At 40.3% G+C, this 12,546-nt stretch overlaps 1 protein-coding gene across 10 annotated transcripts in view; it reads right to left on the bottom strand.

The window, feature by feature from the left end:
• Window positions 1–12,546, bottom strand: part of TENM2 (teneurin transmembrane protein 2) — a 3,238,122-nt gene that overhangs the window by 379,424 nt on the left and 2,846,152 nt on the right. For 9 of the 10 annotated variants that reach the window (XM_063604288.1, XM_063604290.1, XM_055112852.2 and 6 more), the window contains one exon: window positions 9,000–9,209. The exons of the other annotated variant lie outside the window; for it this stretch is intronic. In XM_063604288.1, coding sequence (XP_063460358.1) covers window positions 9,000–9,209 — 210 coding nt within the window. The remainder of the gene's footprint in view (window positions 1–8,999; window positions 9,210–12,546) is intronic. 10 annotated transcript variants of the gene reach the window in all.

The raw sequence follows: 12,546 nt of genomic DNA, 5'->3' as shown, positions 1-12,546 counted from the left end.
AGACAACCTATGCGATAGGATAAAATATTTGCAAATCACCTATCTGATAAGCAATTGGTATCCAGAATATATAAAGAATTCCTACAACTCAACAATATCAACAAAAAACAAATGATCTGATTAAAAATTAGGCAAAGGACTTGAATAGACATTTCTTCAAAGAAGATATAAAAACAGGCAGTAAGCACATGAAAAGAACTAATCATTAGAGAAATGCAAATCAAAACCATGAAGAAATACCATTTCACACCAATAGGATAGCTATTATCAAAAACACAGAAGGTAACAAGTATTGGAGAAGATGTAGAGTGATTGGAGCCCTTGTGTATTGCTGGTGGGAATGTACAGTGGTACAGACACTGTACAAAACAGCATGTCAAATCTTTAAAAAATTAAGTATAGAATTACTGTATGATTCAGTGATTCCACTTTTGGTTATACATCCAAAAGAGGTCAAAGCAGGTGCTCAAACAATTAGTTGTACACCAATATTCCTAGCAGAATTATTCACAATAGACAAAAGGTAGAAACCACCGAAGTGTCTAGTAAGGGAGGAGTGAATAAACAAAATGTGGTATATAAGGAAAATTGAATAGTTTTCAGCTTTAAAAGGAAGAAAATTCTGTCCTGTAGAATTACATGCTACAACATGGATGAAGCTTGAAGACATTATGCTAAGTGAAATAAATCCATCACAAAAGGACAAGTACTGTGTGATTCCATTGATATGAGGTACCTAGACACAAATTCATAGAGACAGAAATAAAACAGTGGTTGCCAGGGGCTGAGGGAAAGGGAGTTAGTGTTTAATGGGTATAGAGTTTCTGTTGAGGAAGATGAATATGTTTTAGAGGTGGATGGTGGTGATGGTTGCATAACAATGTGAACATACTTAAAGCCATAGAACTCTACACTTAAAAATGGTATAAATGGTAAATTTCATGTTATATATATTTGCCCACAATAGAACATTGTTTATTAAATTAGGAAGCAAGTACTCTCAAACCCAATCATTGCTTCAATTGTCTAAGCCTCTTTTAATGGTATTTAGATGTATCAGAATGTCATTTAAATGTTTATAACAGCTTTAGGACTTGTAGATGCTTATTATTGTTTTACAGACAAAAATACTGAGATACAGATTAAGTAAGTTGCTCAAGATTATAGTGTTAGAAAGTGGCTGAGCTATCATTTGAATGTATGTAGTATGGACATCAGAGTCCACACTCTTCATGATTATTTTGGGTATGGGTCCAAGAGATGTACCCAGGGCTGGGGCTATAATTTCTGTTGAAACTGCCCACTGCTAAAATAATGAAATCCTTTGATTCAACCCAAGAATTGAGACATCTCTAACAAGGTACTGGGGATACTTTTAAAAATTACTATTGAATATTATGCAGGAAGCTAGTTAGAATTGAATGTACTCTTTAAGGGAATTTGCGAGAAGCTGAAGTTCTGGGTAAAAATTACTAGGGCACGAAACTGTTAAGATATCACTTGTAGTTCCCAGTCTCTGGGCTTGCCTAGGACATCTTTTTATATGTACCAAGAAGCCAGGGACAGAAATGGAGAGGTAGAATGTACACAATGCCTATCGACCCTGAGAATTTTGTCAATACCAAGATTATTTGCTGAGAAAGAGCAGTTCTCTGCCGTCTGTCACTTCCATGCTGTGCATCTCCAAAGGAATTACCTGTCCATCTTGATTGTGTGCTCATTTGCACCATGGTGCAGAAGAGTGGTCCTGACCTTAGTTGGGCTGGAAATTGCTGGACCTACAAACTACACATTTACGTGTGTGTGTGTGTGTGTGCGTGTGCACACACGTGCACATGTGCAGTATTTGTCTGTTTCAAGAAGGCACAAAGGAAAAGAAGGAAAAGTCTGATCTCTATTTGCTACATTGCTAGGCAAGTTAACAATGCCGAGAGAGTCCTGAGGACTATTTGTTCTCAATTATTGAGGTGGGAGACCTTGTTTAGGAGGCCAGGGTGAGGGTCTTTGGGAGCCCAGGTTTGTGTTGGTGGAGCTGTACTTTCTCTCCTTGATGGGATTGCCATCAACATTTTCAGCCAAGTGTTATAGCATCCCAAAATCACTCTTCTCAACTTTTGCATGTAAGTTACAAGGATCTGCTTTGCATGACTGTGTAGGCCTTAGTTTTGACAATGTCCCAGATATTGGGATGAAATCTACACTATACAGAGGAGGAGTTGGGGAGCCTCTAACATTGGGACAGCTTGGTCCAGCCAGATGCAAGGAGCTTACAGAGACAGAATACTAGAACAAGAGGAAAGCTTAGAGGCCTTTTAAGCCAATGCTCAATCTAATCAGATAGTGAAACTGAGGTTCATGATGATTGATATGGTTTGGCTGTGTTCCCACTCAAAATCTCATCTTGAATTGTAATTCCCATAATCCCCACATGTCAAGGGTGGTACTAGGTGGAGGTAATTGGATCACAGGGCAGTTTCCCCCATGCTGTTCTCATGATAGTGAGTCTCACGAGATCTGATGGTTTTATAGGCATCTGGCATTACCCCTGTTTGCACTTCTCCTTCCTGCTGCTTTGTGAAGAAGGTGCTGTTCTTCCCCTTCACCTTCCGCCATGATTGTACGTTTCCTTAGGACTTCCCAGCCATGCAGAACTGTGAGTCAATTAAACTTCTTCCCTTTATAAATTACCCAGTGTCAGGTGTTTCTTCATAGCAGTGTGAGAACAGACTAATACAATGATTGAATGACTTGACAAAAATCATGCTGTGAATCAGGAGCAGTGTGAAGAAAACTCAAGTTTTCAAACTTTCACTTTAGAGCTTCCCACTACATTAATGGTTCCAAGACTTGTCAGAGCACATGCTTCACCTGAAGGGAATGGTAAACGCAGAGTTCCTTAGCCCCTCCTGAGCTTAGGGAATCAGAATCTCCAGGGGAAGTGTCTGGGGATATGTGTGTTTGCCAAACAGTGGGCGTAAAGGGTATTTTGTGATGCTGTATTTCGTTTTAAGAAATCTTTAAAAAATTGTACCCCATGCCCTTTAATACAATGCTTTCACTGTCTGTTGTATATCTCAATCAGCCAAACAAATATTCTGAGGTTAACAGTTAACACAGGAATGAGGAGAAAAGTCTCTGCAATTAGGAAGGTTAAGGTTGAAGCCGAAATCCTTCACTTTCCAGCTTTGTGACTTTCATACATTACTTAACCTCTTTGTGCCATGGTTTTGTCATCTAGAAAATGGGTATGATGATAATCCTTCATGAATTGGGAGGTGGCAGGGACTACATACCAGTACATGAAGAAAGTCTTGTAAAGTACTTAGCATACTAACTGGTGTTGAGGGAGAAAAAGGGCCATGAGCTGATAGCCCAAGTCCTGTGTGGCTCTGCATTTGGGGCAAGAGGGATGGCTGTTTCTGTGACCTCCACAGCAAAGATAACATGCTGGACTTAGCCTGTACTACCCAGTGGGCCAAGAACCTGTCCAGAGGAGAGGCAGCTGGAACCAAACCTCTGCCTGGATGCCAGGAAGGAGCTGCAGGTAGCTCTGAATGTCTGAACCAGACATCCAAGGGACTTGGGGAAGAACCTGGAGTCAAAGTGGCTTATGTGCAGTACAAATCCAACTTGGGAAAGTGAATGATGTTTGCACGTGATATCCTGACCCCAAAATCAAGAGTGAAAAATAAAAGTGGTTACTATAGACACTCATTCATTTATTTAACAAATACTTACAGAGTGTCTACTATGAATCTGTCACCAGAGAAACTGCAGTGGAGGTCCCTGAAGAATGGAGTGAAGCTGGGAGGAGGAAGAAAAGCTGATAAAGAGCACAATAAGAAGTTACAATGCAGAACATTAGGAGAAGTGGGATAAACAACCACAGGATGTACAATGACTTTTGTAAAAAAGAGCAAGATAGTATTATCAGCACTGTACAATCATCAATGTGCATAATAACTGCTGTGAGCTATTCAGGGAATCCTAAATTAAATTAAATTACAATGTGCATAATCTGCTTAGGGATGCAAGAAAATTTACAATATCTCAGAGAAAAATTTCTTTCTAAAACCTAAGATATATAAGGAGAAGAAGTTTCATTAAGTTAAAAATATTGACTTCTTCCTCATCCCAAATCCATCTCCATGGATGGATATTAGGGGCCAGATGAGTGAGGCTGTCCTGAAGTTTTCATGAGAGGATGTCAATTCTAACCTCTATGAGGCTGTCAGGACAAATGTGTAACACAGAACATCTGCTTTTCAGGTCCTGAATGGTGACTTTAACCTCAAAGTCTGTTAATTCCCATAAAAATTCAGTTATGAGCAATGACATTTGAGGTCTATTGCCTATAGGGCATGCAATTTACATGGTCCTTTAGAAGAACTAAGGTTTGTCTATTGATCAAGTCAAGTTTTGCCCTTGGACTGTGCAAATATTGGACATTTGTAGAATTGTTTTTACATGGAAAGTGCGCTCTATGTCTTATTTAAGGGAGGTTACAAGGAATTTTGACAGGAAATTAGCATATGTATTATACGATGTTACTAAGAATCCAGTCATCTGGATACACACGTGAGCTCCTTTATGACAAACTTCTTTCTGGCCTCATTGTGAGGATTCACAGAATTTCCCTGAAATGACTGATTTGCTTTTATCTCATGGGGTGTTATGCATCTTCTTTTCCCTATGTTTCCCTTTTTGCTTTGGTTGCTAGGAAGCTTAAAATCAAGTTCTCTATCTTAAATAATGGAATAGGACTTTATACATTTGAGCATATATGTATACTTTCTCCCCTAAGTTTTTCCTTTACCTTTATTGTATCATCTAATTATAGCTTAAAAAAATTTTTTTTTAACAATTGTTGGCCGGGGGTGATGGCTCATACTTATAATCCTAGCACTTTGGGAGGCTGAGGTGGGTGGGTCATTTGAGGCCAGGAGTTCGAGACCAGCCTGGCCAACACGGTGAAACCCCATTTCTACTAAAAATACAAAAATTAGCCAAGTATGGTGGTGTGCACCTGTAATCCCAGCTACTAGGGAGGCTGAGGCATGAGAATCACTTGAACCTGGGGGGTGGAGGTTGCAGTGAGCCAAGATCACGCCACTCCAGCCTGGATCATCAAGACTTTGTCTCAAAAAAAAAAAAAAAAAGTAACGATTTTTATAAGCTGTTACATATTATGAGGGAGGTGCAAAAAAGGAATGAATGAATGAATCTCATTTGTTTTATGATGCCAGATAAATTAGACAGGCAACTTATTGATCCTAGGCAACCCCAAAGCCTGCTGATTTTGATATACTATTTTCATTTAGAATTAACTAAGGCATTGCTCTTTAAAAAGGGTTAGGGCACCCTTCATGTGCTCAGTTACAAACAGAGACTCTCTGACTGGGACAGCTCTTTTGCCACATAAGATCTACCAAGATGTCCTAGCTAGGGCATCTTGGTTACTACATTTCTTATGTGTATAGTTTGATGCTACTAATGAGTGTTCAAAGCCCCTTTATTTAAACTTTAAAAAAATCCTCAATGTTTCACAGGTAGAGGAAAGCCAGTGTTTTTAGAAGATAATGTGGTTGCCTGTATATTTTCTGCATCATATGCTGAGAGCAAACTGCAAACCCTATTCTGATTTGGAAGGTAGTCTCATTCTTCCATCTGCAGGGGCCTCCATTATGCTGCTGCTGGGATCTAGATTTTTTTTCCAGATGAGTTATTCCATAGGATTTGAAATTATGCTTCTGTATACAAGAAACATATCTGGAGCAACCCGCTCTGGCAGAAGGTCAGAACACAGAATGCGCCACTCGCTGGAGCTCAGCTATTTGAAAGAAAATGCTTAAGGGGGAGAGAAACACCACTCCTGTAAACATCTCACTAACTGTACCTGGGTATCTGCTTGATTGGCATAGATTGAGGGTTAGAGCAATTTGACTCCAAAGGTGGCAAGGTTTTAGTACCATCCACTAAAGAATGCACTACTGTCATAGAAAATAATGACACTCAAGCCATAAAGGTGAAGCTTTGTTGTTGCTTTGAGGAGTTTTTCATGTTGGGGAAAAACATTTTAGTTCCTGTAGTTTATGTCCCATTTGTTTCTATAGAACAGGTGCTCCTTGGGAAGGAATTGTGTACTGTGACCCTCCTAATGATGGGCTTCACCAACATCAAATAATAACAGCAACTATAAGAGGAGAGCAGGAAATAATGTTTTACTGTCGTGTATGGGCTGATGTGTTGGAAAGTGTTTTATTTCACCTAAGAAAGAGACAAAGACCAAAGTAGTACCAGATTCTCAGAACACAGGGTTATTGCCAAGAGACGAATTTTAAAAATTCTGTGTAATTAACCAACTAAACACAACACACCCAAACACAAGGCCACTTTGTTTGTGCTGTGACACCTCCTGAAAAATTCAGCCCCTTTCATCAGACTCAGTTCAAAACACTCAGACATAGCTCTGCACTTTGCATCTTCCGTGTCAAACTCTATTTTCAATCCTTTATGTCAAATTTAAATTCATGACAACTGCATTCAGATCTTGATAGAATCCCCAATTTGCCCTGGACCTTAAACCCATTCCACAAGAAACACACACACACAAACACAGACGTGAGCACACGCATACTCGAACTCGATTTGCTCTCATTTTAGCTAAGCCAGAGTCCAGAATTTCTAATGACTGCCTGTTGACCGGAGCTTTAACAAACTCTCTGGTAATAAGTACCTGCTAAAAACAAGGGTATTGCACAATTGGGCCTTCACTCCCTCAGTTGAAGAAATCATATCAGCACAGCTCCTGTTTGGGATGAAAATGGACCCTTAAATTTTCTGTGGCATTTTCTCCCGTTACTAAAGCTTAAATTGCTATCAGTCTTAAGTGAGCTGAACAAATTGGTGTGAGTGATGAAAAATGGATAAGTTTGACTCTGAACACACAGATCTGTTGTGTCCACCAAAATGAGGTCTTGATTGGCCTAAAGCTGACATAAATACCCTATCAACAAGTTTCAATCTGATACACTGTCCAAAAGAAAGGAAATCACATACTGCATTATTGCTAAGAAAACATTCCAGATGGCCTCAAGATATGAACTGACCTCTCTTATGGAAATCATCATTGCCTGGGTATCCATATATGCATAAAAGGATATAGCTTTTAAAAGCTCATTTTATTCCTAATAATTGTCTGTTTTTAAAAAGCTATCAGCAGGTGCACCTCATTTCAAAAGCCTCTTGTCCTTCATAATACAATATTCATCACGATTACATAGTATGAAATAAAAAGCAGCAAAACATAAGCGAAGGTAGTTCAATTAAATGCAACATAATCTCTGCAGCAAAAAAAGGGCTCTGTAGCTAAAATCAGGTTCTGATGAAAGTAAAAAGGGAATATATTTCCACATATTTTTAATTATATAGAATTTCCTCAAACATGATTTTTCATAATATATTCCATTAAGTTAACATCATATTTGAAGAAAGAGCATTTTCCGATTTCATTTTAAGCCTGATTTTGAGCAATTACAGTGTCATTGTTCCACGGTAGAAAGGTTGAATTCATTTACTATGTGGTTATGCTAGTTATGATTGATGTCTCTTCTCCAAATGATAAACCAATCACCCCAATGATGTAATGTCATTTTAAGAGTGCCATAATCACATTTCTCTCAAACTAGAAGCTCTGATGAGTTCTAATAAAGATTTATGGTAGATTAAAGGCCTTCATAATATCAACAATGGATTGCTCATTTGATGAGAGATTTGATTAGGTAATTTTTTTTGAAAAAGAATATGAGTTTACTAAATATATCAGGCCTGGCTATGAAGAAGGGCATGGGCCATCCTAAGTAGCAGTCCATCATTCCATTTCCAGAATGAGTCATCTTAAATGTATTTGGGAGGTCCTCTCTAATTGTAGAGGTTGAGGCCAGTGGTGGGTGGCATATACTCCTGGATGGAGCCTAAACACAATCTCATCAAGACCCACTCTCGGCATGGAAAGCTCTGTATTGCTTTGGATGGGATATGCTAATTAACCTCATGAGTGACCAGTTCAGAAGATAACTCCCAAGCCTTTAGGTCAGGAGTAATTAATTTTTGCAAATGTCTCTCCCTGGGCCATGGACACTTAAACTCTAGTTATTGCCCATTCCTACGTTCAGATGTTCACAGGAACATAACACCAACAGGAGAAATCAAAATAAGGCATGATTATCGCTGGGCCCAGGGCAATTCCACCCAAGATTCAGAGATTGGGAGCTAAGACAGTGGCCACAAAATCTTCAAAAGTGGGACAGGATCTTGGGTCCAGTTTCCCTGTTCCATGAATGAGAAAACCAAAACAAGAACTATGGATTTAGAGGCAGTATTTACCATAGTACCACACCACCAACTTGTCAAATTCTAGTGAGGTCACAAGCAAAGGGTTACAGGAGAGGTCACCCCCCAAACACTTCAGACTTGGCAAGACATTCAGTATTGATGTCAATGGAACACATTGTAATTTCAAAATCCTCTAAACAAGCAAGGAATAGAAGTTAAAAGCCAAAACAAACAAACAAACAAACAAACAACAACAACAAAACAAAAAACAAACCAGGGATCTGAGATACACACAAATTGGGCCTGTGAGGGTGTCCAGGGTCACTCAGCTATGACCAGAACCGTAGTAATACAAAATTCAATATGCCAGTGTCTCTCTGCACTTCACCTTTGAGACCAGCATGCTCACACATGCAGCAATGGGCAAATGCCTTCCACTGAAGGAGGCCCAAATCCTGTTAAGATAAGCAAAACCTCTTAAGTAACTTCAACCTTCTACAGATGTATCTTGAAAATACCATGCCACAAAACGACAAATGCATTTCACCTTGATGCTCCCCACACCACCTTCCCCCAGCCCTTGTTTCAGCATTGTCATTTTGGTGGAGAATCAAGAATGTCATTCACGAAACACCACACATTCAGACACCACGGAGTTTCCTTACCACTGCTGGAGGCTTGCTGGGGCCCTGAGCATGCTCTGAGCAGGTATGAATTGGGGGAGAATTCCTCATCAGGGTTGGTGTCCATGATTTGATGGGAGGTGTTGCTGTCTAGCAATGGCATCTGGCAGCTAACTGGTGGAGGATTATGGGAGCTAGGCAGCTGAGCAGATGGGAGGAGACTAGGCGAGGATGTAGGTGGAATGGGACGACCTGGGAAAGAGGACAGAGGGGTCAAAGGTCAGCAATGAGTGTCATGAGAGCACCCCAAGAAAGTTACATTGAAACCAGCTCACAATATAAGTATTAAAAAGAAAAAAAGAAATGAACTGCTCCAGATGTGCTTTTTTAAAAGAGTGGTTTGATGTTTCTCCAAAAGTCTAAATTCATATTTTAGGTAGTTGCATATTTCAGAAAAAGGACATGAGCAGAAATATCCATGTACACAGCTCAAATGGAATCAGTCTAGCAACCATCCAGTTTCTTTTACCTCCTCTGCTACAGTCCTAATCTAAGTCCTCATTATCTCTCTCTGAGCTACCTCCTTGCTGGTCTCACTGCTTCCATTCTTGCCACATAATCCATCTACTCCCCATTGTCCCAGTCCTACCTCCACAGCAGCCAGAATGAAATTTTAAGGTGAGGAATCAGATTGTATCATTCGCCCGCCTAGCACTCTCCAATGACTTCCCAGTGCTTGCAGAAGGAAACCCAAACTCCTTATGATGACCTACCTGTCTTGAGTACTCCAGCCCATAGCTGCCTCTCCTACCTCACTCTCATAGTAACACTTACGACTTTCCACGTGGCCCCTTATTCTCTAGCCAATATGGTCATCTTTATTTCTGTTGTTTGAACACACCAAGCCATTCCACCTTCAGAGTCTTCACACTTCCTGTCCCCTCCATGCAGGACACCACCCCCAACCCCCAACTACAACACCTTGCCAACATTCACAATCTCACTTCTTCTCTTCAATCAACCCTTCCATGTTTGTCTTCTTGAAATTTGCCCATCTGCCTGCTCTAGGCAACTACTCTGCTTACATTTCTTCATGGCCCTTACTACTCTTTGAATGCAGGCATCTTATTTATTTTATTCACCCCCTGCATCACCAATGCCTTCCTAAAGAATAGCATCTGCTGAAGAATGACCAAAAATAAGGTACTCTAAAACTAGACTCATTAGTTTGAGGTAGAAGTGGAAGAGTGATGGAAAGGGTGATGCATTGGCATCCCAAAGAGTTGGCCAGTGTCCCCACCCTCTTCATTATGTGGTTTTTGGGACACCATAACTGTGGTTTTCGGACAAAGAAAAGCACAGACTCTCTAGCCTTGAGGAGGAGCAGCCAGTCCGGCAGAAGGTGCTCAGTGACATGGAGCGGCCCTTGGGTCAAGAAGTTGTCCTCCCACACAGAGGCTGCTGCATCCTCTCCTTCACATGGCAGGGAGCTCCTGGCAGCCAAATTGCTGGGTGAGGACAATCACCACCTATACTTTTGGCTGCTTCATCCTTCCATCTTGGGGCCTTTGCAGTTGCTTGCCTGCTGGTTTGCTCATTTGGGAAGTTCAGGAAAATGAGCCAAGAGAAGCAACCCATGGCATATGTCCTAAATCTGGGGGTGTGGAAGGAAGGACAGAACATTGAGAAAGCAAACTTGAGGACAAGGTGAGTGTTGCAATGCAAGTAAGAAGTACCTGAGACAGAAGAAATGTGTGTTCCTGCTTTTAGATGTACTGCTGATGTAGAGACATCAGCAGACACCTCAAATCAATGTCCATTTTTATTGTCGCTTTTATAATTGTATTTTCTGATTCATTATTCAGTGAATTTAATGCTATTTATGGGTTCATTTGGTTCAATAAAATGTATCTGCACTTCGCTAGACATTGAGGATACAAAAATAAGTAAGACACCACCCCTGCCCTCAGAGAGCTTATAGTCTAGTGGGAGACAGACAGGTAAATATGTCATTTCAGTGCCACATGATAAAAAGCAGAATAGCGGCATGTAATGACATGGTGCTGTGGGGGCAGAGAAAAGAGACACTTGTTTCAGCCTGGCCAGGTAGGAGTTGGGGTTTAGAGTCAAATAAGGATTCCTGGGAAAGGTGATACCTGAGCAGACGTCCAAAGAGGAAGAAAGTGGCTTCTGGTGAGAGAAAACAGGATGAACAGCAGCAGAGGCATCAAACCACTGGCCCATTACCCTTTGAGGATGGGGGTGGCAGAGATAGGAGATGAGATACTCTTAAAGCTTAAATGTTAGGGGCTCCTGCACAGTAACAGAATAGAAATGGAGACAAATCATTCCTGAAATTGACCAGTTGATAAATGGAGTTTGACTTGAAAAACTCCATTCATTCATGGCTGTTTGGGATTCATATAAGGCATGACTTTCTTGCTGGGTGTTCTGGAAAAGGTACACTGAACACGTTGGAGTTTCATCAGAATCAGTGCTAATGTTTAATCAATACCTCCCTCATCCCAGGTCTCCTTCTAACAAAAATAACTATCATTATAATTAGTAATTTAACTGCTGATGTTTCTTACACAATAACTATCTGCCACTCGCTGTGCTAGTTCCTTTATATGTATTATCTAATTTAATCCTCAAAACAGTCCCTTGAGGTTAGAATTATTATATATTCCCATAAAATGAAATAACACATTCCCATTTTATACATGAGGAAACTGAAACCCAGAGAGGTTAAACCGCACAGATAGTTAAGCAGCAGAGGCCAGGATTCAAACTTGGGTTTAACTATTTCAAAGTTCACCCTCTAACTATTTACATGATGCTTGCCTAAACAGAATGGTGAGAAAAAAAAGGGAAGAAGTGACATAAAAGAAGGAGAGTGATCTACAGCAGATCATGTTTCTGCGTTCCCATCTCCCAATCCCAAGGGACTCCAGATTTCAAATAAGAAACATTTCTTTGAATAACCATTTACAGCCGCTATCATCCGACAGAGTTCAAAGTTTTTCTTGTAATTTTGTTATAAAGTTCAAAGTGGCTCCTTCATAGCAGTGTTACCCTCTGCCTTCTTAAAGGCTCCTGAACTCAGAGGAATCCTGACCAAGGCACAGTGAAGTCAGTGTTGACGTCCACTTAGCAGCGAGGCTCTGGTAGGAACAGATTTTAACTCACAATCAATAGGCTTTAAAGTTTGTGTTATTGAGGCATATCTGAAACTGCATGTTGAAGAACAAGGATGGCTGGAAGCCAATTTTTAAATTCCTTTGAGTGACTGAGGTGGAACTGAAGTTCAAGTGCAATTTTCCAGGAGCCTGATATGATAGTTGCTGTGAAATCATTCTTTACATGAACTTTTTGAAATTTTGTTCAGCATGAATTCATTTCATATAGTACAGACAGAGCTGCTGTTTAATTTATACAAATACAGACAATAGAAGAGCAGTCATAACACAATGAAAGCATTGGGGTTACTACAGTGTATTGAGAATACGCATCACAGAATTGTCTGATTCCTGTGATTTTTCTGCCCACGTTAAGCCCATGTTTTGGGAGCTCCTTCAACTCTGCTTAC

This window comes from Pan paniscus, chromosome 4 (genome assembly GCF_029289425.2).
Source record: "Pan paniscus chromosome 4, NHGRI_mPanPan1-v2.0_pri, whole genome shotgun sequence".
NCBI lineage: Eukaryota > Metazoa > Chordata > Mammalia > Primates > Hominidae > Pan > Pan paniscus.
The sequence above is the reverse complement of the archived record's forward strand: the minus strand, read 5'-3'. Positions and strand labels throughout refer to the sequence as shown.